The sequence below is a fragment of the Sesamum indicum genome, linkage group LG5 (genome assembly GCF_000512975.1).
Source record: "Sesamum indicum cultivar Zhongzhi No. 13 linkage group LG5, S_indicum_v1.0, whole genome shotgun sequence".
NCBI lineage: Eukaryota > Viridiplantae > Streptophyta > Magnoliopsida > Lamiales > Pedaliaceae > Sesamum > Sesamum indicum.
The window spans coordinates 2,067,700-2,095,150 of NC_026149.1; the positions used below are offsets into that span (position 1 = coordinate 2,067,700).

Sequence of the window (27,451 nt, forward strand, 5' to 3'; positions counted from 1 at the left end):
GTATCTAAAAAACGGGCCTCAATTTCAGCCTCAACCAAACTAGCCCAAACCCAACTCATGGGCTACATCAATTTTCATCTATAAAATCTTTTTTTTAATTAGTATGTTATGGAACAAAATGCAGCTTTGTTCAGAATCTTGTGAATTAGTATTTTATTAGAGTCTAATGATTCACTAATTAAAATTAACACATTTATTCCCATTTCCAAAAAAAAAAATTGAATTGTGATTCAAATTTAGGCTTATATTTGAGAAAGCTCAATAAGTCGAGACATCTCGTGCCGGGTAAGCTCCAATACTTCTTTTTTCTAGAATACTTATTTTCAGAACAAATACACGAAGATCATACGGAATCAGAATAGCTAATACCTTACACAAAAGAGTATCGATTGTGGTCTCTTATGTCATAACCCATCATGTTGGACTCAAGATTTTCTACAAGAGGTCTTGAATTTAAATTTAGATGGAAACCAGAGTATTTTGGATGTGTATGTTAAAAAAATAAATAAAGTATCGATTGCATCGCACACGGTTCCATATCTAAATCAGCAACTGCTTCAAAATGAGACAGAAAAAACACAAGGGAAGTAGGGTGGGGCATGCCCTGCATGCAGGCAGATAAAACCATCCTCTAAAACATGGGGGGCCATCTGCACTGTGGAGCATCCAATTGTTTCAGGAATTTGGCTATTTCACTTTGGATTTTTCCTTTGCATGGCAATGAAACTGACTTCTAATCTCTTGTAAATCTGAAGTTCTACCACACCTTTGTTTTTACTGTACTAAATTACAATGACTTCAAATGATGAACTTTTTGCATTTTTTTTAAAAATTGTACGACAAATAAATAAATTGCTCGTAGACGTGATACTCGTATCTTTTAAACTTCATTTCAAGTCATAATGCTAGTATTTACGATTATAGATCTCAGTCAGATTTGGTGTAATTACACGTAAATCCCTTGTAGTTTGAAAAATTACACGTAAACTCCTTCCGTCTAACAAATAAGTCCATTTGTTAATCAAAATTCACTGAATCTGCTGATATTCACACAAAAAAAAAAGGAATGAAAACTGATATTGACCCACGATTAACTTATTTCAGGTCAAATAAATTTTTTCAAACGAAAATACCCTTATAGTAATGAAGATATACCTCTTCACGTGCATTAACGCGTGAAAAAGTATGAGGATAATTTGATTATAAAAGAATTTATTTGACCTGTAATAAGTCAGTAATAATTCAATCTAAGGTAAGTATAGATCTTTTTGTTAATATTAGCAAATTCGATTAATTTTGACTGATGAATGGATTTATTTTTAGATGGAAGCAAACTTTAAGAGTGTTAGATGTAATTTTCTAAATCACATAAGTCTACATGTGATTATATTAAACCTCAAGAGAGGGGAGTGTAGTCATCCCTATTTATAATCCTTAAATGTTGAAGTTAGTAAAATCAGTATGCAGATAACCATAGTATTCATAAATGCGGTAAGGTATATTCCTAGTCATAATTCGATCATACAATCAGTTGAGCCTGCGGATTTAAAAAATAACCAGACAATAATAGAAATAACGATACGTTATATGATGAGATTGGGCACAGATAGAAACAATTCAAGGAAAAAAAATGCACAAAAATTCTTGAAGTGTTATTGATTATTTGCATAAAATGTGGAGGATATTATGATAAGTTGATAGGATTCATTTCATATATGGTCCAAATTAACAACAAGTAAATTAAAAGATTGAAGAAATGCATGTGTGTCTGTATGTTCCCTGGCTGTGATAGTTACAACACTTTGTGAATTTTGTGATTCACATGTTTGATGCCAAAGTTCAATCCTTTTTAGGGTTATCAAAAATCAAAGGCCACAAATGTGTTATACAAACAAAAATCAAAGGCTACAAAATTTGCAACACTACTATTCCTTGAGAGCATGCAGCCAAAATCATGTACAGTATCCCCCCTTCCCCCTCTCTCTTTTTGTGGCCAAGATTTGAGCCACGTATTCTGATCTTCCAATCTCCACCTTTGCCTCTTCTTTACCTCTTTCTTTTCTTTTTTCTTTTTTAATATTTGTTAAGGTAAATTACAACGACTTTTGCTGAAACTTGACATAACTACGAACATATTATTATTATTTAAAAAATTATCAATACCTATAGTATTTTATAAAATTATGTAATTATTGAAAGGATGGTTGAAATTGTTGAAAAATTGTAAAAAATATCAGACGAGGTGGGTGAAAATATTTTACAAAATTGTAAGAGAAATTATTTACTTAGTCCGTAGAAAAATTTCAAAAAATAAGTAGAATTATAATTTATAATCCACAAGGTATGTTGGTCAGTTCACTACAAAAATTGAATGAAAAAAACCTAATAGAAACCAACAGATTGAGTTATAATTGTTGGATGACTATTAAAATCAGGGATTATTGGTAATTTCTCAAACAATGAGCCAGTATTTATAATTATGTCAAATATCATAAAAGCTCGTTGTAATTTACCGTGATTGTTATTTAACTTTCTTCTATTTAGGTTTGTTCGTCATTTTTTCTTTTGTTTTGTGAGGAATATGAGGAGAAAAAGACTGGAAATATTTGAAGAAGATATGGAACAATCCTTATACGCTGTGGAGAGTGGTGGAGAATTGTTGAGGTCAGTCTAAGTTAAGTCAAAATACTGAAAATATACATAAGATACGATGTTGTCTGATCTAAAGATAGCATAGCAATAAAAACAAACACGGTCTTAAAATTATTATTTTATTTTATTTTATTCATTAAGACAAAATATTTGGAAAAATCCTCCCACCAAATTTGGCTTATTCTAATGAAAATCCATTGAACACAAATAGCTTAACGTTTGATTGCCATATGCCACATAAATTGGGGACCCCCCTTCCCTCCACCCCCTAAACAAAGGGTAAATCACAACAACTTTTTATAAGATTTAATATAATTATGAATATTATTTTATTATTTAAAAAAATTATAAATACTGTCTAATATTTGATAAAAGTACGTAATTTTTCGATGAAGGTTTGAAATTATCAATTTGTCCTTACTATATTTTATTATTTTTTAATTAAAAATTATAACAAAAATCGGGTGGGATGCATGAAAAAATTATCTACTTACTCAATTAAAAAAATTCAATTTTCTTTTAAAATAAGTAAAATTATAATTCACAGTCTACAAAAATATTTTAGTCAGTCCACCACATAAAATGGGATTTGACTAATTATTAGACGATCGTTAAAATCAAGGAGATGGTACTTATAATTATGCCAAATATTATGGAATACCGTTGTAATTTATCCCAAAAACAAAGAAAAAACAAAAATTCATTTTTTGGATACACATGAAAATCGGCCAACCAGTACTTGGGAGTACACGTAAGCCCTAAAATCTAGAGAACCAATGATTTTTTGCCATCTCAGCTGACATGTTCATCAAAAGAAATTCTTGCATTTGCGAGCGGATGATGCTAAATTACTTTTACGTCTGCAGAAGTTTGTCAATTACATAAATGCCTCTATTTTCTAATACATAATGATTTAGGGTGTGTTTGGATTAGTTTATAAACTTCTCAAAATATTATATAAGATATCGATAAATATTTGATAAAATTTTTAGAGAACACAATTTTACAAGATCCAAAAATAAAATATTATAAACATACAAGATGTTCTAAATAAATTTAGCCAAACACCCTCTTATTAACTTTTTGTCGAAAATTATAGAGGCTTTTAATAAAGTTTATTCAATATGCATAAACCTTTGTTTTGGTATCCAATTAATATTAAACTGTCTTGAATACTAACTATCAGTACAAATTCGATGCATGTGCATAGTTTAAATTTTTATTATCTTTATTTAATTTCTTGAAAGTGGGTAAATAAACATTCTAGAGGGAATATTATTTCACAAAAATAATTTAAAAAATTATGAAATACATATAAAATTATAATTTATAATTTAAAATGGCATTTTGATTAATTTATTATAAAAATTTGATGGAAATCTAATGGATGAACTCGTTGTTACACGAATGTTAAAATTAGGAGAATATTAATTAAACAATAAGAATGTATTTATAATTACGCCAAATTTAAAAAAAGATGATTGTAAATTATCTTAAAAATAAATATATATTTATTTCGATCAATATACATTCTATCAAGCAAAGATATTAATTACTCTATCAATCTTAAAAATATACATTCTATCAATCTTAAAAATATCGAAGAATTTAAAACAATCCCAAAAATTTCAAATAATTTATTATTACAAATTTGGAATTTTTATTTTTAAATTCATGAATTCAAGGACAATGTGATTGAATTCGATATAAATAAGCATGACAGGAAAAAAAGACATTTCCCCCCTTTTTCTTTAATATAGATTAAATGTAAAAAAGCTAAATAGCATAAATTATATTAACAATACTATATTATAAATTCTACTATTAAGATTGATCCCATCATTTGATGTTTCATTCCATATAAAAACCCACAAAAATCTAAGTAATGCAACATAAAATTTAGGGGTAATTACAAGTTTTGATATAATTATAAATATCTCATCGTTGCTCGAAAAATTATTAATATTCTATATTTTTTATGTCTATCAAACAACTACTCTATTTCATTAATTTCTGTTAGGTTGTTATCTTTTTTTTTTTGTGATAAACTGACTCAAATCTCTTTGTGAATTATGATACAATTTACTTATTTTTTAAAATCTTTTAATTTTTTTTAGACTAGAAGGGCATGAAAAAATTCCACCTTGCCAACTTTTTTTTTTTACAAATTTTCAATTAGGAAAAGGTAAAGTGGATATTTTCAAACACCGTAAAAAAATTGCACAATTTCATCATATATCAGTGGAGAATAAATAATTTTTCAAATAATAAAAAATATTTGTAATTATATCGAATATTAAGGCAGCATACTGTAATTTATCCTAAAATTTAAATCAACACCTCTATTGGTTAAACGTGTTTCTTACGTGTATAAAATACGTACGTACAAAAAAAGAGATGATGTTTGAGGTTTCAATTTGAATTATACGGACGAAAATACGATTCTTTGGAACGTTCCATTTATTCGCCATAAAAATGTGATTGGAACTTTTCAAAATAACTGCTGAGAACTTAGATAAAATTCAAATCAATATGCCAACAAAGCCTTTAAGAGTTTCAAATTTCCAACTTCTATATAAATATAATTGATTTAATCCTGATTATGTTTTATTTTTAGATTAAATTTGCTGCTATCTATAAAAAGATAATATATTTTGTTGTTTTTTTTTGTACTTTTTACTATTAAATATAGTATATACGCACATGTAAAGTGTACGTATACTCGTTATCATCGTAATTTTATAACTATATTTTTAAATAATAAAATAAATAATATATATATATATATATATGTATAATACCCCGTAAATTATTCATACCATATTTTACTAACTACATTGGTAACATTGGAAGAAGAGAAGAAGGTTGAAACAGTCTGACACTAAAATAACAATAAATAAAGGCCCACGCACAAAGTATGTGGGCGAATAATGATAATTAAATATGTATTTATACAAATGTCAAAGGGCATTAATTAAAAATTAAAATCAAGAAAGGGAAAAAACATAATTAAATAAAATATAGGGGGTATTCAGTAAAAAATAAATGAATATATTTACATAATTAGTTTATACTGCGGAAAGTACAAAGAGAGAAGAATTTGACCCACCAATTCCAAACAACTGCACTCGTCTCTTCCTCTGTTCTCATCTCCACACCCTCACCCTCCATCCAATCTGGAGAGAGAAAACTTAGTGAGAGAAAGATTGAAGTATGTGTGTGTCTATATGTGTACGTATTCACTGTTTGCTATATGTACAGAATTCACCGGCTAATCCCAACCGCTTATCTGCCGCCTCCCGTGAATCCCATTTACTATGATTTTAGATATTTCTTACTTGTCTCAAGAAAAATCCCATTTCATTACACCTTAGGTTTTCTGGGTTTAGGTTATATAAATTGGAAAAGAGAAGATAAAGTGGAAAATGCTCTGCTTTTAGCATTTCTTTTCACGGTTTACTGCAATTTTGCCCTTTCTTGCAGCAGAAATTGTGGTGGAAATTCTTGCCCTTTTTTCTGGGATTTTTGTCTTTGGGGGGAATATGTTAAGCTTTTTCATGCAAGAAAGGAACTTTCTTTCATGTTTCGATGATTTCAAGGTAGTCTTCCTTTTTTCCTTCTTGCTCTAAAGTAGCCAGTCTTGATAGTTTCTGCTTTTTCTGGGGGTTTTTCAACCTTTTAGCCCCAAGATTTGGAGTTTATACTGAGTAAAGTACTTTTCAGGGTTTAGGGCTCTTACACATTTTTGCCCCTTTCTTGAATCCAATCAGCTGCTGATTTTCAGTTCTTGTCCAAACTTTCTTGAAATTGAGCTTTGCATCTTTCACAATTTTCACTCTGTTTGTAGCTTCCTGTTATAGTACTTATATCAATGTCTTCCTGTTTGAGTGGAGGTGGGAGAGCATACAGATTAGAACTTGACATATTCAAATCCCCCACAACTTCTTGGACTTCAAATTCATCATCACCATCTTCAACTCTCTCTGAATCCAGCAATTCCCCTCTTACAATCTCCACGAGAAAAGCCCGAACCCCACGAAAACGGCCTAATCAGACATACAATGAAGCAGCAGCCATTCTCTCCACAGCTTATCCCAAGCTATTCCCCACCAAACACCTCACAAAGCCTTGCAAATTCACAAAATCACACAATTCCAAGACTCCATTTTTATTTGAGCCCTCAGACGTGTTTATGCCTTTCCCAGTGATTGATAACTCAGAGTATTTGTTACACTACCCACCAATACTAGAAAGGCCCAATTCCCATATTGAGCCGAAGGGGTCGAATCCGTTTGAGAAATCATGCCAAAGTCCAGGGGAGATCAATTCACAGGGCAGTTTCTTGGATGTTTGTGATGAGTATGAAGAGGATTTTGATGCAGAATCGATTCTTGATGAGGAGATTGAAGAGGGAATTGATAGCATTATGGGAAAGTTGAGCATGGAAAACGGGCCAATGAACGATTCCAGTAGTTATAGTTATAGTTATAGTAGTACGCATACAAACACTTGTTCTTATGGTTATCCAGTAGGCCTAGGATTTGATCTTGGACATGGAATTAGAAGGGAGTTGAGGGCAATGAGAAACGTCGATAAGGGCGATGATTGGTGGAGGTTTCCTAGTGTAAATGTAGGCCATATCACTCAAAAATTGGCCAAAATTCCTGTGAACAAGAAGAAGAAAAATGTGGAAAAGAAGAGCTCAGAATCTGCCAGACAAGAGTCATTTCCCAGTACTAAACCAAACAAAGAGCAGTCAGCTAGTACAGCTTCTAGTGATGAGTCCATTCCTCAGCCAAACGCAGGATTGCTCCTAAAACTGAACTACGACAACGTTATGAACTCATGGTCCGACAAGGGTTCTCCGTTTTACAGCGATGCTCCAGGGGCAGAATCTGCCGGAAACGATGTCCAAGTATGTCATCTCGACTCCCGTCAAGGGAACAGTTTGGATTTTTTATTGCAAATTCATATTGTATCGTACCTTGTGCGTGCCAGGTGTATCCAATCTGCATTACATGAAAGATTCTATACACGTTACATGAACATACAGAGTGTAATGTGAAGTATAATACGAGATGCAACGCTGATCGAATTAAATTAAGCCGGTTGAATTAGGCTCTTCAAATTTTAAATCACCAAAGTAGTATTTTGATTTGTAAATATTAATTGTTGTCTTGACATGTTAGTAAGAATATAAGGTTAGTAGGAATGCCATTTTGTTACAACCAAAGGGGCTTCGGAATGTCCAACAAATACAATGTCGTTTTGGTGATTGCTTAGTTGTGACATGATTGGTTGGCGCAGGCGAGGTTGGCGCAGATAGACCTGTTCCCGGAGAACAGAGGAGAGAGAGGGACTACTGTGCCACGCTGTAAGGAAAAGCCGCGGACACGTGTCTCCTCCAAGAAAATCGGGTACCAAGTCAAAGAAGTCAACGCCAATCGACGGCCCAGAACCAAGGTACTATTCCTCACTCCTTTTTTCTTTTTCTTTTTATTTTTGTACAACAGTCAGTAGTCGTTGGTGAATGATTATAACATGATTATGTCATTTATTACTTAAAAGGGGTTGTTGGATAATAAATTATAGTTTTTATTATTTATTTATGACACATCATTACATATACATTCAATAATTCTTAAATTTTTTATTGGATAACTTATACTACTTTTTTTTAAAAAAAAAGACACTCCTCACTCGTGAGCATCAGTTTGTGACACCACCGCACTAATTCTTTTAATTGTGATTGGTTTTATTATCATTATTTTTTCTTTCAAAAACTAACTGTTGAGGCACGCAGTTCCAATGTGCATGTAATAACTAATCTTTTATATTTTATTGGTTAAAGGGCATTTTTGGCTTCACAAAAAAAATGTCTAGTGTTGTCGTTAACCGTTGTTTGTGAGATTGGAGGGTCTTTCCTTTTTATATTAGTATAAATGTGATGTGTTGATTTATATATTTTTATTCTTATTTATAATATAATTAAAAACGTGAAAAATGAACTATGCATATAAGGATACTATGTCATGACGGTCAAGACTTGGACCTAAATTTTACGATATGAATAAGATCTTCATCGTCTGACGAATTTTGACTTTAGCTTTTATTAATGATGTTTCAGGGAAACGTTGCAAGAGCAGCAACTTCTTCGTCCAAGGATGGGGCCTCAGGCTGATTGTTCAGGTTTTCCAATCTTCACTGTTTTCGTTTGTTGTTATTAGGTTTACTTCTCTTACAGTGGATATGGAGTTGTTCCAAGAAATGTTAGAGTAGGAACTACAACAGACTTCAAACAATCTCTCTATATATATCTGTAGAATTCTCTGGATTTTTTCTTGAACCTAGTTTTGTAGTTAACTTTTACCATGTTGTCTTTTTTATACGCGATAAGTAAATTATATTTATTGTATAATTGGTCTGAATTCGGCCAAATCAGATTTAGATAAGAATTCTGACTCTTATATTCCCGGATTTGTTTAAATATATACCTGAAATATAATAATTTTATATATTAATGTCTGACTAAGAAACATTTTTTGGTTCTTCAAATTTCAATATTTTGATCCATTTCGCACTATAAAAAAAATTGACTATTCCCTATATTATAGTGCACCACAGTTTAAAAACTGCAGTAAATCAATATATCTACCACAATCAGACTAAATCAATGCAAAATTTTAAATTTTGATTATGATTAATCAACGTTTTATAGTTATATCGATGGCCAAAATGCTTGCCACCATTTTAAACTGTAGAAAATATTCTGGCTTTACTTGTAGAAACAATTGTTAGTAGCTATTGTTAACTGTGATTAATTTGAATTTACTACAAATTTTTTACTTTCAACCATAGTAATTAATCTTAATAAAAAGTCATTTCTTCTAGTGTCGTATCTGAACACTTTATATTACATTTTATTTTAGGGAAATGCAATTTACTTCCCTGTGTTAAGAAAAATGAGCAACTTGCTCCCTGTAAAAAATAAAACAGCAATTTATCCCCTTGTGTTATCTGGAATAGAGCAAAATATCTCCTAGGTCAAGCGGTGCATTACACGCGCCTCATGTGCATCTGGATATAGTTTTTACCAATAAAAATATTATTATATATATTTAATTTAATATATTAATGTTATAAAAATAATATTTAATATATTAAATATTATATGTTTAGTTATATAGTATATATTTTTCCCTTTCTTCTTCCTTGGCCTGCCGCCGCCCCCTCCCCTTCCTCCTCCCATTTCCTCCTTTCTCCTCCCCCATTCCCCGCGCCCAGATCCACCCTCTCTCTCTCTCTCTCTATATATATATATATATATTGTATATATAAATACACATATAAATGATTTTTATTATCAAAGTATAAATTTAATAAATACAAATTTAATTATATAATTTATAATTTTAAATTTAAATAGTTGTTTTGAATAAATAAAATTTACACTGTTGATTTATTAGTTAAATTTGAATTGTAGATTCATCAAGATCCATCAGTGAATAAATAAAGATATAAATATTATTTTAAATTTTAAATTAAAAAAATAAAAAAAAGGCCTGCATAATTCACGAAATGCGTCGTGTGTAAATTGCTCTATTTCTGACAAACAAGGGGGTAAATTATTGTTTTATTTTTTACAAGGGTTAAATTATTCATTTCTATTAACACAGGATAAATTATATTTAACCCTTTTATTTTATATATACACATTATATATATAATAGAAATTGGAGTACATGGGACAGATATGGTTAATTACTAATGATTAGTTATAGGATGGAGATGAGGAATCTAATGTTAAATTGCAGCTACGGCGGCTTCTATCTTTAATCTTAAAATCTCTTTCTCCTCCTCATAATCCTAAAATATCACAAACATAATCTATACTTTATTCCACAATTTAACGAAATAAAAATTGAATTTCAATTCAAAGCTGCTTATCTAATAATAATAATAATAAGTAGTAAAAGAAGAAGAATTTTAACCTCTTTCTGCAACTGGTTTACCCAATTAATAAATAAAAAGGAAAGTCAAAATAATAAAATAAAACTGAATTTCCCTATCCACGAGATTTAGAAAGATCATCTGCATTTTTTGTTTAATGATTCATTCATATATTTCTAAGTAATGGACCCCACAATCCATCAAAATTCAAAAACTTTCAACCCTATATATTGGTAAAAAGTAATTATATGTTGGTAAAAAGTAATTATGGGCCTTGTTCTTATTTGTTGGGTGAAAATCCCATTAGTGAGCCCAAGCCACCACAAGTGGTTTATGCATAGAGAGGACACTGTGTCAGAGAAGGGTCATTTGTTATTTGGGCTCACTAATGGAATTTTCACCCAACAGTGGTACCAAAGTCAGGCTCTCTTTTTTTTATGATCGGTAAAATCGTTTTCATTTCTCAGCGAAATAACTTCTTGATTTTTGCAATTTTTGTGATCATTGCTTAGTGTTTATTTCTGAAGATATGATATTCTTTTATTCTGAGCTTATTTCACTGTGTGTGATCTTTTACATACGAATATTTCTCTGATATTGTTCAGTGCACAAATACTGCTTTGTGGGATGAAATATTTCTGCTTAGTACGATCTTTTTTTTTTTTTTAACCGCTTAGTATATCCTTCAACCATTGCTAATCCCTCACTTGACTGAGCCCTTGAGACTGTTGAATATTAGGTTGAGGTTAAGCTAAGGCCCGTTGAGACTCACAATTTTTTTGTTTTTTGGCTATGAATTGTACCCTTTCTCAGAAAGTTTCTATCTTAATTAAAATTGTTTTAAGTTATTGGCCAATCGAATTAATTTGGGCAGGTTCTTTTAGTATATTTTTGTCATATTATAAGCCTAGGGCGTTGAAATTGTTGTGTAAGATTCGAGCCTATAACATGTCTTTTCTCTAGGGTTGTCGTTGGTAAGAAGAAAACGAGTCATACGCAGGCTAATTTCCATTTGTTACTGATGTGAAATTTTTTTTTATTAAAATAGAGTAATCATATATTAGTTGGACTAAAATTCATATCAAGAAATTTAATTTATCAATTAAATTATATTCCGATGTGTTTGGCAGAATTCTCAAGCAATCATTTCCAAATTTTAACTATGGTTATAATTAGGGTTTTGGGCAACTTAAGCTTTAAATTACTTATTGGTTAATCATACTCTTAAACGCGTTTCGCAACACACGCACAAAAAAATATTAATTTTATGCTACGCTATAAATAACCACTGTTTAAAAATTGTGATTAATCATGGTCGAATAAAATTCATATTTGTGACCAAAATATTTACTATAGTGTTAATTATGGTTACTATTTTGATCTCACTCGCAGAAACAACAACTAATACTAGTTAAGGAATAATTTTTTTTTTAATAATAATAATTGATCGTAGTGAAAAATCATATTTCTTCTAGTGTAATATAAAGAACAATCACTTTTGAATTGTGCAAATGCAATAATCTGCATTTTATAAAAGTAATATTCAGAATTCTTGGCCAACCATAATTTTACGGAAGCAATTATATCAAAACAAATTCTTGTAAAATCAATTAGACGATAATTCATTTTTTCATAATTAAATATTCAAATTCACTCAAGAAAAAATCGTTAAATTCTACCTATAGAGGAGGGAGTAAAAGACAAGAAAAATTTAAAAATAAAAAACAATTAATAGGTGAAAAAATAAAAGGAATTAAACATGATATTTATTTACGGATTTATTCAGAAAATAGGTAAAACTACAGACTAACCACGATAACAATAAAAAGAGAAAATTACTAATAAAAAATACAGAACCCATTATTATAAACCTAAAAAAAATGGAAAATGTGAAATCTAATTTAGTCAGTAGCTCATAGGACTGTCTGGATCATTCAGTGCAGCTATAGCAGCTTCTATCTTTACTCTCAAGGTATCCTGCTCCTCCTCATCTCCCTGAAAAATTCAGACATAATTAAACTTTTATAATATAATTTAAGAAATTAATTAAAAGACTAAATAAAGACATACACATTTATATAAACAACACAAACCCTATTTACAGAATGCAGTTTAATGTTAGGTTTAATTATACAGACACTTCATATTAATTACAAAACTACATATACACCCTTTGAGGGGCCGTTACTGCAATGTAATTCATTACATGTTTGTAATAAAATTTCACCACTGAGTATATAGTGTACTTGAAATGACTTTTGCCTACTAATGATAATTTCTATAGACCATCTAGAATATTTTACCAATTATTGATTAGATAAATAAAAAAGATTACTACTTATCAGCTTTATTAAAATGTATATTTAAAAAAAAAAAAGCTTTATTAAATTATACATCTATTTAGAATCATCATCATATCATATAATTTAAAAAAAAAAAGAGGAGGTCTATTACTTGTGGTCCAATTGATGGACCCTCCCCCACTAATAAAAAAATAAAATTTTTTGGACACATTAAACCCAGCATAACTCCAATAATTGTGGGCTATAATTGTAATTTTAATAACCGGAGACTATTAAAATATAAAATTCTTTGAAATAACATATTTCTTTTAATACTACATTCAGACGACATAGTGTTTAGTCGAGTCAAACACATTATTGTTCAAATTTATTTAAATTACTATTTAATTTGAAAATTTTGGCTTTGACTATTGCTCCATTCGAGTTCAAGCGAGGTTTAATTAAATTAGATATGAATTGATCTTGAGTAATTTGATTTTTGTTTTAAATATATTTATTTTAGGATAAACTATAGACACCCCTTAAAATTAGGAAAAAATGCACAAAGAACCCCTATCTTTTGCAAAATTACAGCTACACTCCTAGAGGGTGTTAGTTTAATTTTTTTCAAGGGGTATTTGTGTAAGTTTAATCCTGAACAGGGGTATACTCATAATTTTATAAAAATAAGGGGTGCTTGTATATTTTGATCTAATATGAGGGGCTATTAATGTAATTTGCCCTACATTTTATTATATTTGCACGAATTGAATCGTTGAGCTCAAAAGCTTATAGGATAAAAAATATTATTCTAAGTTTGGTATGTTACGATAAAAAGAAAAACTCAAACGAGTTTTTATTAACGTATTTAAATCGAAAGCCCAATAATTTAATTTTATTTTTCTGTACTAAAGATAAAGGAGAAGTGAAAGAGAGGAGAGGGTATAAATACCTCAAGGAATACAGTCTTCAAAAGCCTTCCGGGCAAAGCATTGATGCTGCAAGTAATGATTTTGAGCTTCAAAGATTCAAAGGCTTCACACAACTTTATCATTGTGTCTCTTCTTTTACTGCATTCCAAGCTCACCACTAATGTCTTCTCTCCCATCTTCGATACTCTTAACTGCAAATTATTAATATATATATGATCATCACAACCTAATAATTCGCCATTTTATTAAAAAATTAAAAAGTCATGTAATACAGTAAAGTTCAACAACCAATCATGGTCATCTAATATTCATGTTTTTTTTTCTTCATTAATGTCTTTGACTGCCTCCATCTAATACGATATATTATATTATTTTTATTTAATGTTAGACAGTAACACGTTCAATAATTTAGAAGGAAGGTAACCTCGATTTTAATTATATATGATGATTCCAAGTACGACATTCAATTATTTGATCTAAAAAAGCATATGGGCTCGTTTTTAAAAATAACTTTGAAAAATGTACCCTGCACTGGGCCTTTGTAGACTCTGGAGGCCATTATACGAGTTTTGTTTGTTTCTATGAAAAATTATAATTTTCCTTTTGTAACTTAGAGTGGGGTGGTATTTTTTTGTACTATACGAATCGATTTTCGCAATCGATAATTTTAGTATTTTTTTGGTTAATTTGGTTAAAAAAAAGTTAAAAATTGTCAAAATTTTGAAGTTATAAGATTTAATTACGAAAATCAATTTTGTCATAATTAAAAGTACTCTTCATAAGTTACAGGACCAAAATCTTGTCCGCTTTAATCGTACCGGTACAAATTTTCAAAAAACATAGCAAGTAAGAGATTTTTGTTTTTTTTTTTAATGACTTATATGACAGAAGATCATGGGCTCCTTGAAAAAGAAAAGAAAATAGGAAAAACCCACCTCAAGAACTTCAACAGGAGAAGGCATGATGAACAATGTTGAGGCAGCAGAATCACAAGAATGGTCCATTCTTGTTCTCTTAGGCTTAGACAAAAACACTGTATGACCCTCTTCATCAATCTCCAATTTCCCACTGTTTGGTGACAGTGACATCCCTGATTCCAATTCTGAAATCTCATCATGAATTCTCCTCTCCTCATTCTGGAGTGATTTGATGTACTCAATTGCATCTCTGATAATTGATGCCTTGTCCATCTACATCAATTGCGATTTCCCAACATCATCAAATTATTGATCAGGATTAAATTATACCAATTCCACTTCAACTAATTAATGAACTACTGTACTATATAATTCCAAGTGGCGATTATAATATTACATTGTATTATATTATTTGTCTTATTACAATGGGGGACCATAATATACCTTTGTAATGTTGGGAACAACTGATCTTAGTGCATACAACCTCTGGTTGAGCTTCTTCCTCCTATTCCTCTCCGAGACTATGTTCTTCGACGCCAACGACGCCGAGTTCGCCCCGTCTGGCGAGCTCGAGTCATAATATGCAGATAGGGCTTCGTCGAAGAAACTACAAAACCAAATAAACAAAGTCAATGCCTCGAAAGTTCAAAAAACTTGCACAGAGATAATACACACAGATCAGAACGCACCCGTCGAATTCCTCAGTTTGAAGGAACATATTGGTTTCCCAGTAGTTTGCGTACTCATAATCAATGTTCTCCATGACTGGGAGTGTGAAGAAGAAGTTGAGAATTTCTTGTTTTGGCAAGCTTACAAAGGTGGGGTTGGGGCATATATATAGTGTCACTTTATAATATCACGTGGGGTATTGTGGATTCTCTTTTTCCAAAGAAATGGAGGACACTGTAGTTGGTTGCCTAACTTTCTCCGGATGATCCTGGCCGTCTATTCATCCCTCGTTTATGTATAGGGTAAGTTATATTTTATTATTCGAATTATATCTATTTTTTATATTTTTTTATCGATTTTTTTTTGTATTAATTTATCATTTCAATTTTGTGAAAATTGCACTTTGCCACATCTTATCATGAAATATCACATATTGTGCATATATGAAAAATATCACATCACACAACTCATAAATATTACCTGTGCACTGCATATGATTTTTTTCGACAAAAAACTTGATTGAAAAATAGTTATAAATGACAAAGTATATAATTCATAAAGTTAAGATGATAAGTTGACACAAAAAAAAGTTTAGATGCCTTGAGGTTGTAAGTACATCGATTGTTTACTGACGTATACAAATATTTCTTAAGGTACATTACTTTATATCCCTAAAAGGGTATATCAATAATTTCATTAAATGTGTAAAGTGTTTATATAATTAAACATAGCCTCTGAGAATGTGGATGTGATGTATCCTAATCATTATCTTCCACGTGTCGTAAATAATAATCTTTGGAGTTTGATGCTATGTTTGTTTAAAAGAAAAGCAATTTATTAAAAGAAATTGTAGGGCGAAGGGTCGGAGACAACCTGAGTTTGTACTGAATTCAATAATTACACTCTTTATAATTAAAGATGCTCATTAAGACCCTAATCTAACTGTAAATACGTTTTTCTCCCTCAAATTATTGATCAGATTTTCTGGTGATTCAGAATGTATGTACATACATTGTGATTTCCTTTATTCACAATTTATTTGTAAATAATTATTTAAAATAATAAATTGATCAATACGTACGGTACATATAACATATTACTTCTTACAGTCCTGGGTTTGGTGAATAATTTAAACTACTATTGCCCATTAAATTATAAATTGGGTATATTCGTTATCCAATTAATTTAAATAGATTTAATTAGTGTATGGTAGAAGTTTCAACCATCAATATTTTTATCCTTAATCAACATTTCGTATCTTTTTTAGTGGTACTTAGCACCTCGTATCTTTTCACTTTTTGTCAATACTTCACATCTTTATTTCAACGTTACTTCGCATCTTTAGAGTAGTACTTCGTATCGACACTTTGTGTTTTTTGGGCACTATCTCGTATTTTTCTCACCGTTGGACGATACTCTGTGTCTGTCTTCATATGTTTGGTTAGTACCTTCTACCTTTCTCATTATTTAATGATATTTCATATTTTCACTTTAGCGGTACTTTGGGTCTTTTGAGCAGTACCTGCGAATTACACAGCCCGTGCCTATAAAAATAGGTCATTATTTTAAGTTTGCATGGAAAATTTTTAATTCAGATTAAGTTTGATCATACCTAAATTCAATGTTTTGAAATTTAGATTGTTAATCGAACGAAAAAATTAAATAGGTTAGTATGGGTCATTGGTTTAATTATTGGGTCAACCGTGATTCGCAAGGAGCGATCATGCTAAGATCACCAACTGGACAATTGTGCAATTCTAGTACGACTTATACCATGATGTCTTAGTTTCGTGGTTAAATTTGAGGTCATAATTTTTTAAGTCTCATCAAATGTGTGGATATTTATCTCATTTTATGTGAGATCAATTATTTTTAGTATATTAGTATATTGATGCATATTAATACATGTAATTATCACCTTAATTGGGCAAAAATACCATTGCTACTTATCACTTGTGCGATTAAATTGCTCGAATCTTACAATATTCTAATGAGGAACTTTTCACATGTCCGAATTTTTCTCATGACTAAATTAAATAGATAAAAATTGCCAAAGATTTTGAGTATGTACAAAGTTTTGATTTCTATATAATATATGAATTGGTCATGTTTTTGTGATGGCTTAAGACTTTAGAATGTAGATAAATAAAATAATTGGTATTTGGTCACATGCAAGTTACATTTACGCAACCCACTCAGACATATTTTAATATTATTCTAGAGACGTGAAATATCGATTTTAACAAACGCCTAACATCTCGTGCTTAGCAGATTGCACCAAAAAAAAAAAGAAAAGAAAAAATAGACTATTATCTTTATTTTTTTGAAATAAGAGTGATAAATTATTATTAATTAAAATAAATTAATTACAATCATTCTTATCAAATATCATTATAATATTCATATTTTAATCAATAATATCGAATATACTAAATCTAACCAATACCTACTATTTAAAAAAAACACAATTAAAATATATTTTTATTTCATTAAATATGCTGAAAACTGAAAATAAAAATAGAAACAATAACAAATGGGTTTGATCTATTCATAAGTCGGCTAATGGGAACCGGACTTAATTAGTTTAATTGTGGGACTCTAATTAATGGTGATTAGAAAGAGGTGTACAATTATTGGCTGCACGTGTTACTGCCACTCATCCGCATTATTAATTTATTACTATATTATTAAAAGAAGGGACATTAAGGGACACATAATTATTTCCTCAATAATTGATATGTTCATGGGCTATACTAAATACAAAAATATTTCATACACTCTAAATGTTAAATTCATAATATAATATTTATCCCACTCAGATAAATAAATATAAAAATTTTAAATATTGATCATGGTTAATTTATAATTTTTTAAATTTATCTAGCTATTGTCAAAATTTTATTATGAATTTCAATTATAATTAATATTTTGATATTACTTGTAAAAATATAGTTTAAAAAAATTATGCAATTATGATTAATTAGTATCTATCCCAATCACTACAAAAAAATTAAAAAAATGAAAAATTAGTGATAAAAGAATTTAGTGACAATTTTAATAATATCACTAATTGTATCAATTTATTCACAATTTTTGTCATAATAATAGATTTTAAAGTTTTTACAGTGATAATTATTTTATAAAATTTACATTCAAAAAGAATTAGTGACAATATTATGCTTTAAAAGTGTCACTTGACACAATTACTGAAACACGTACGCAGAGTGACAATTTATTGATAATAATAACTTATTGTTACAATATTTATATTATCGTTTGAAGGTAACTAAAAAAAATATTTATATTATCGCTACAAAAATGTTATTAATTTTTTATAGTGATAATTTTATATTACTAGTAAATATATAATAATAAGATTAAATTATTATCACTCAACCTATATTATTTTATAATAATTTTAAAAATATTATTTAATATCGTGTTACCAATATTTATTTATTAATAGTGAATATTGTACTTTTATCGGTGTTGATTATACCAAAAAATTATATTTTTTTAATGATAGCAAAAAATCACAAGCTATAGTTTTTATGCTAATGATTGTTGATCTCAAGGTCACGAGACAAAACTGGTCATCTCAAAGCTGGCGTAAGATAAATTCTAATTCTTTTATTTTTATTTCATTAATTGATATTTCGGCAAACCACATTAATTAATTTAATTGTCACGTGTCGTTTGAAATAAGTTAGACTCTCTTTTCTTAAAATTTAATGTAATTATACGTAAATTTCATGTAGTTTGAAAAATTACATCTAACACCTCTAAGATCTGCTGTTATCTAACAAATAAGTCCTCCCATTAGTAAAATTCGCTGAATTTGCTGACATAAACAAAAAAATTGAATAAAAATTGATATTTACCCTTGATTAACTTATTAATGATTTATTGCATGTCAAATAACTTTTAAAAAATTACATCTAGCACCCTTGAGATTTGCTTCCGTCTAACAAATTACTCCCTTCGTTAGTCAAAATTCAACAAATTTGCTGATATTAACAAAAAATCAAAAAAAAAAAAATCTATACTTACCCCCAATTGACTTATTATTGTCTTATTGTAGGTCAAATATATTTTTTTTTTTGTTTTGTGATCAAATTACCGTCATACTTCATGCGTTAATACATATGAGCCGTTATAAGAATTGTTTAATGCGAACAAATTTTTATTTAACCTACAATAAGGTAGTAATAAGTCAATCGAGGGTATATGTCATTTTTATTAAATTTTTTTGTTAATATAAGCAAATTTAGTGAATGTTGACTAATCGATTGACTAATTTGTTAGACGGAAGCAAATCTCATGGGTGCTAGATATATTTTCTCAAACCACAGGGGGTCTACATGTAATTACATCAAACATGAGGGTGTAATTAGCCCAATATTTAATTGCACTACAAAAAAATAGCTTAAAACTATAAAAAAAATTGATGCTAAAATCAACATAGAGCTAATTAGCAAGTAAACTTCTCATCAAATTCATTATTAATTAATCTAAATTAGTAACAAATTTTATTATTTTTAAAAATATATATATCATTGCTATTAGCATTATTTCTTACAGTATTATATGCCAATGAAACATTTAGACTCACGTTAAGTATTCAATAATATTTATTTAATGAATAAAATTTTATAATGTAATAAGGTACTGGAACTAGCTTCTATTTGCTTTTTTTTTTTTCAAAAGAATTATAGAGTAATCTTACAGAGGTCACTTTTCTATTTAATTTGTTTGTAGAATATAGTAAACATATTTTATAAATTTAAGGCTCTATTTTGTTTTATATATATTATTTTTATTATGACCATTAGAAAGAATAGTGCAACCCACAGAAGCCCATTGGAAACACAGATTCCGTTTTGGGCCTTAATTGTCCTAAAACTTCTAATTAGAAGGCCCAAAATTTTATTTCATCATAAATCTTTTTATTTTTTTTGTAAATAACAGTCGATTCATTATTATCATCTATTACATTCAAATTCAAATACTATGAAAAGTATATAATTATATTTATAGAACTCAAACCCCACGACTTCTTAGTTGTGAAGCCTCCACTTATCGATTATGAAGCAAGCTTCATTAGCATCATAAATTCTTTTCGTCGTATTGATAATTGTACGGTTCTGACTAGAGTTTTGTCTATGATGCAAGGATACCGATGTGCATACAATGAAGTATAATTTTATAAAGGAATAATTACACTATTATTTTTTTAGGTTTGCTGTAATGATATAATATTTTTTTATTATTTAAAAATTTATATCTAGTATTCTTGACGTTTATTTTCATTCAATACATAAATCCCTCCGTTGTTTAAAATTCATAATTGCTGATATTGATAAAAAAATTGAATGAAATGTCATATTTATCTATCGATCGACTTATTATGGACTTTACTGAAAAAAATACTATTCGCTACAATATTAATGGCTATGACTAAAACTAGATGCAAAAACTAATTTTTCCACCATATAAGAAATACTTGTTACAACTAAGAGTCATGATAAAAATATTTGCCATGGTGACATGTTTTAGTCACAATTGCAAAAACCATGACCAACAACCCTTTTACGGCATCGTCAATAATTATTTGTTATGGCTATTCATTATTAATCATTACAATTAGTCATAGTTAAATGTTATATTTCTTGTAGTGCTTACTGTAGGTTAGATAAAATATTTCGATCAAACTATCTTTATAAGGATAAAAATATACCTCTTTATATTTATTAGTGCGTGGAGACATATAAGATTACGTCACTACAAAAAATACAATATTTAATTACGACTAATTGTCATGGTTAAAAATAAAATAGTCATAGTAAATAGTTATTGACCACGGCCCTCTACAAGAGCGGGTAAAACATTTGTCATGGCTAAAAGCCATGGCAAATATCTTTGCAATGGTCTTAACCATGAGAAATAACTATTTTTTGGTGGTAAATCTATGTTTTTGCATTGGTTTTTATTTAACTATGACCAATAAAAACTATTTACCATAATTTTTAGTCCATAACTATTAAAATTATAATCAATAATCATTTTTTTTCTAGTGCGTAATTTGGTCGTATTGATTATTGTATGCAATTGGAGTCTGGTCTATGATGTAAGGACACGAATACCACGTGCATACAAATTATAATGATGCGTAATTGTGATAAATCAGATACTTTAATATGAATTAATAAGTAATTATTCGGTATTATATTGGTCTATTATTTTTTCGTTATTTCTTTATATGTTTTTTTCTTAACTTGGATTCTTTTTCTATCTTCTCTATTCCTCCAACTTCCAAATCTCTTTCTCTTCTCTTAATAATTTATTCTTTGAAATATTTATTTTGATTTATTCAATTGAAATATATATTTTTTTAGAAAATATTGTTTGGACATTACTAAAAAAACTAAGTGAATTTTTTAGATAAAAAGTTAATCTTTAAAATCAAACAACTAATCTTTTTAGAATTTAATTACCTGTACACATATATTTTAGTGTACCACACACACTAATATATATTACAAATGTATATAATAAGTATGCAATATTGATGTAGCTAAGCTTCAAACAAATTGATTGCAGACTTATGTTTGAGCAATTTATAATTCTACATCATTTTTTTTTTGCAACGAGATGCATTTTAGGATAAAATCATATGATTCATATGGAGTAAGATTGGATAATATAACTTGTGCAATAAGACACTGATCGAGTCGCAAACTACATCAAATATAAATATTTGTAATTATATAATTTGTAACACATTCACAAAATATTGGTGAAAATATTATGAGAAACACATTTCATATGAATTATGGCATTGTATTTACCGCTATGAGTGGATTTTGATATTGCAGGAAAAGACATTAGGAAAAAAAAATAAAAATAAAGAAAACTAGCAAAAAAATATTAAATGACAATTTAAATAATTACATACTATGGTGACAAGAATTTTTGCAATTGTTATTAATAAGAATTATTGATAAAAAGTTGTTAATTGTCAGATTAAAGACAATTAGCGATCCATATATATTGACTTTCCGGTGTCAATAGTTGTATCACTTATTATTTAAAATAATAGTTTTTATTATTAATGATTATATAATGATAAGATCATTTATTATTAATTAATACATATTTTTAGTGATAATTTTGAAAGTGTTATTTAATAATTTGTCATTAATATTGTATGTTGACTGTTGTTGCAGTGAGTAGAACATATATATTTGAGAGGAAAAAACTTATCCAGAAAAATAAAAAAATGAATCTGATTAAATGTATAAGGAATCCTATTGTTCAGTTAGTCTGAAAAAGTTTATTTTCTAGATTTTATTGAAAGTATACTTGTGAAATATTATTAAGTTGGACGTGTCCAAAAGTTACCAACACATCGTAAATGGCTAAATTTTCTGTGTTAGCTTCTATTACATATTTATTCTATTTAACATATATATATATATATATTATGCATATAAATATTATGTTATTTATTTTAATTATTTAAAAAATTTATATATATAATGTGTCTATATTTAATAGAATTAAAAAAACACAATAATTTAGAATAAAATATTCATTTCACACTATTAGCCGTATCGAAGTAGTCTTACTGTTGTCCTTACTTCCTATTCCTTAATTTTGGCCAACCATTAAAATCCAAATTAAGGAAACAGTACTGTTTGTTACTGGTAATAAATACTGATCTAGAGCAAGCATAACGAGAGAGAGAGAGGGAGAGAGAGAGAGAGGGGGGGAGAGAAAACGAAAAGGGCTAAATAAATTAATAATTTGTTTTTAGTTCTTTTGTTTGAGAAAAAAAAGGTAAATTACAGCCATATCTTCTAAAATTTGATATACTTATAAAATATCTTCTCGTTGGTAGAGAAATTATAAGAAACACATTCTAACAAACACATTCCATTAGTCCCCGTCGGGCTTTCATTTAATTTTGTGGTGAATTGTTCAAAATAACATTTTGAATTATAAAATATAATTTTATATACTTTTTAGAATCTATGAACTAATATTCTCTATGGATTATTTATTATATTCCACCCCATACTTTGTTTTTTTTTACATTTTTCCAAATATTTTTTTGAACAAATAAAAATTTCAGTAAAGATACAATAGCAATTTTCATGTTACCGTTTAGAGACTACATAATTATTTTTTATTTTAGGTGGATGTTTATATTTTTTCAAATATAGAAAATATTTATAATTATGTCAAGATTTATTGGAGATAATTATAATTTACCATTAAAAAAATAATGAAAATGCAAGAAGCCCACTTGTCTTTTCTCTTGGCATTAATCCTATGACCTTGAAAAGCAACGTGAAGCGCAACAAAGATGGGAATGTACGGTTAGCCATCAATCACCACTCCTACACAAATATGCTAAAGCATAATTACATAAACAAAACACAAAGATTTGTCCTAATTATTCCACCAGACAAATCCGACAATGAGGCGGCCGGCAATAGGGGCAGCTTCTTAACGTTTTCAATACCTTTTGTTCCTTAACCAAATATTCTAATCAATCCCAAATTCACTTGTTTACATATAATTAAGTGAAAGAAGCTTGTATGTACATGGAGGATAAGCCAAAGCAGGTCAAGTAATGAATCTTTCTTTCAACTTAAAAGTTGAATAATTTGGCCTAACGTAAACGCCAATGGAATCCAAGAAATTTCCGTTAGTTGTTAATGAAAGGGGTCAAATAACAATGATATATCGAGCTAAAAGTTTGTAGTTGTTTGATTGGTTATCCTATATTTGTAGTCTTTTATTTTTTTAAAAAATAATTCTTATATAGTATAATGAGATTCCCCTTTAAGATGATGTAGTTTGCTTGATTTACCTTGGGGAAGAAAGTAAAAGACAGCGAGACGGTTAGATTTAGTCCCTATTTCTTACTCATGTGATGTCCGGTAGGGCAGATTGGAGACTTTGCTTTCTTTACTCATGTCGTTTAACGTTTCATTCGATTTCAATCGGTATTAAAAATGTTGTATCCAACCCGTCTTTCAATAATTGTTCCTCTCGCTTTGAATTCAGGGTTTTTTATAGAATAGGTAAAGAAATGGTATCGTTTCAACCAAATGGATGCATGACAAGACATATCATACATATGTAGTCCTAAAATGAGGAAAATTAACAAAAGCATTTGATATATTCTTTATCTAGTCAATAAAATAATTACAATGGATAAGTGGAAATTCTTGGGACTCTTGTCACCAATGCAAGTTTCTTACCAGTTTATGGCTCTTTAAACACACTCCCTTGTTTTGGCTCATGTTATCTTAATCATTCACAAAGATATCCTTTTCTTGGTGTCTATATATATAAACCCTAGTCAAGAGTGGACCTCCTCTTGCCCTTCATTGTCTTGCTTTCTTTCAGACACATATTCTAGATCTGGCAAAGAAAGGGACAATTATGCCCTCTTCTCCTCTCCTGTTAATGTTTGAGATCTCCCAATAATCTCCCATTTGCATACAAGCAAAACTTAGAAACCCTAATTCTTTGACCTATATATATCTTCATTTTATCCCCTGAAAAAGAAAGAAACTACTATGAAAGCAGAATTAAGAGGAAACTCACAGTCCATTCCGTTACAAGACCCTAACCATTTGGCAACCACACAAAGTTCTACCTCAGGTGCATTGACAGGATGCCTTAGCACCCTCGACGGAGCATGCATAGAGAAGCTATTACTTCACTGTGCGAGTGCCCTTGAGACCAACAACGTTACGTTGGCTCAACAAGTAATGTGGGTCCTCAACAACGTTGCCTCTTTCGTCGGTGATCCCAACCAAAGGCTAGCCTCATACTTCCTTAGGGCTCTCGTTTCAAGGGCTTCTAGGGTTTGTCCAACCCCTGTGAATTTCAACACGGCCACCGGAGGTGCAGCCGGAGGTGGTCCAGCCTTCCACAGAACACTGATGTCTGTGACGGAGCTAGCCGGGTACGTAGACCTAATCCCTTGGCATAGGTTTGGATTCTGTGCATCAAATGGTACCATTCTCAAGGCAATTCAAGGGTTTCCAAGAATTCACATCTTGGATTTTAGCATCACTCACTGCATGCAATGGCCAACTCTCATAGATGCATTAGCAAAAGGGCCTGAAGGCCCTCCAATGCTGAGAATATCTGTTCTTTCATGGAGGCCAAAAGTCCCACCTTTGCTCAACGCATCCATTGAAGAAATCGGTCATCGTTTGACGAATTTCGCTAAGTATAGAGACGTCCCTTTTGAATTTAACATAGTTGAAGTTGGAATACCCCAAGAATCCTCTTCTGATATTCTTCACTATGATTTGCTACTAAGACAACTGAACTCTTCCCAACTCAATCTTAAGGTTGACGAGGCGCTTGTAGTAAACTGCCAAAACTGGCTACGATATCTGCCCGATGAGCCAACGTGCAGTTCTACTTCTAGCAATCTAATTTCTTGCCGGGATTCTTTCCTCGACATGGTAAAAAACCTAAGTCCTCGTATCGTGACCGTGGTCGATGAGGACTGTGATCTGGGTGCAATGACCGGACTTGAATCAAGAATCACCTCTTGCTTTAACTACATGTGGATCCCTTTCGATGCACTCGAGACATTCTTGCCCAAAAACAGCCCTCAGAGGATAGAGTACGAAGCTGATATTGGCCACAAGATTGAGAACATTATCGGATTTGAGGGCATTCAAAGGATAGAGAGGTTAGAGTCCTTTACTAAGTTGTCTCAACGCATGGGGAACAAGGGTTTCCTAAGTGTCCCATTTTGCGAAGAGACTATTAAGGAGGTTAAAACGCTGTTAGATGAACATGCAAGTGGATGGGGGATGAAGAAAGACGAGGACAACACACTGATTCTTACATGGAAAGGCCATAATTCAGTCTACGCCACAGCGTGGGTCCCGCATACTGTTGGGAAAATTCTATCTCACGAACTGACCACATCTGACTGTCTCAGACGATCATAGAGGAGAATCAAATCAAAAGACGACGATGAAATTAAATTCGGATACAGTTGGACGTACGATAGATTCGTAATGCAGAATTTGATTAGTAGTTTATATGAAATTCAGAGCAGACTACGTTTCCTTTTTCGATCCCGTGCTGCGTTTGGACGGATGCAAAATGCAGAATTGTGACAAAGGAGGATAAAAGGCCCTTTGTTGCAGATGAGCTTTTCTAACAATTGTAACATGATCATCAAAGCCATAAAGAATATTATATGACGAGAATCTTGTCTTTTTTGTGCATCCAATTTCGCTTTCCAACTCTTAGTTCCATAGTGCTTAACCATCTATAGCTAGCTGGAATATTGCTAAAGCTCATGACTACTTGCCAATCAATCCATGTTGATATGGTAAATTGATGATAACAAACATGGAAGATAAGGACATCTTAGTACACTACACTTAATCAAACATTCCTGAAAAGTCGTAGTCATTCATGTGTAACGTATTTTAGGTTGTGCGAAGAAGGCGCCATTATTTAATGTCAATCGTCTGAGAATTGGAAAATTCTTACCCAAACATTACAAGAAAATAACTTGATAGGAATGAAAAAAAAAAAAAAAAGAATAGCATCGAGTTAATTAGTAAGTAAAATTCTTGCTGATAAATTATATTTTTAATATAAGAATTTTCTTGTTAATATTTAACAACGAAAATTTTACTTACAAATTAGCTCGACGCTAATTTTAGCATCGAATTTTTTCGTAGCTCTTGAACTATTTTCTTGTTGTGAAATCATGTTTGACCGACCCAATCAATCAAAGAGCGGCATGATACAATACTTTCTATGTAATTTGTCACTTTTTTTGAACTATATACTAATTACATTGCAAATATATCGTATTTATTATATAATTAATTTAAATCGAGCAAAAAATATGAATTAGTATTTCCCCTGAGAATTTGACAAAAGAATCATAAAGGCATGAGTGTTCATTGTTCTTTCTTTTCCAAGTATGAGTTGTTCGACTATTGAAATTATAAGTCTTTTTAACAATATTTTATTATATATTTTA

General features: G+C 30.0%; 3 protein-coding genes across 3 annotated transcripts; 2 read left to right on the forward strand and 1 right to left on the reverse strand.

Moving 5' to 3' along the window:
- Window positions 5,728-9,080, forward strand: LOC105161664 (protein CHLOROPLAST IMPORT APPARATUS 2-like). The gene is made up of 3 exons (XM_011079436.2): window positions 5,728-7,567; window positions 7,960-8,115; window positions 8,780-9,080. The coding sequence occupies exons 1-3, from the start codon at window positions 6,524-6,526 to the stop codon at window positions 8,831-8,833; spliced, it is 1,254 nt and encodes a 417-aa protein (XP_011077738.1). The 5' UTR covers window positions 5,728-6,523; the 3' UTR covers window positions 8,834-9,080.
- On the reverse strand, window positions 12,348-15,507 carry LOC105161790 (transcription factor bHLH35). The gene is made up of 5 exons (XM_011079604.2): window positions 15,423-15,507; window positions 15,178-15,340; window positions 14,752-15,006; window positions 13,837-14,007; window positions 12,348-12,597 (listed from the first exon to the last, which is right to left on the reverse strand). Exons 1-5 carry the CDS (start codon window positions 15,494-15,496, stop codon window positions 12,508-12,510), a joined length of 753 nt encoding a protein of 250 aa, XP_011077906.1. The 5' UTR covers window positions 15,497-15,507; the 3' UTR covers window positions 12,348-12,507.
- On the forward strand, window positions 24,817-26,668 carry LOC105161791 (scarecrow-like protein 32). The gene has a single exon (XM_011079605.2). It carries the CDS (start codon window positions 24,996-24,998, stop codon window positions 26,394-26,396), a length of 1,401 nt encoding a protein of 466 aa, XP_011077907.1. The 5' UTR covers window positions 24,817-24,995; the 3' UTR covers window positions 26,397-26,668.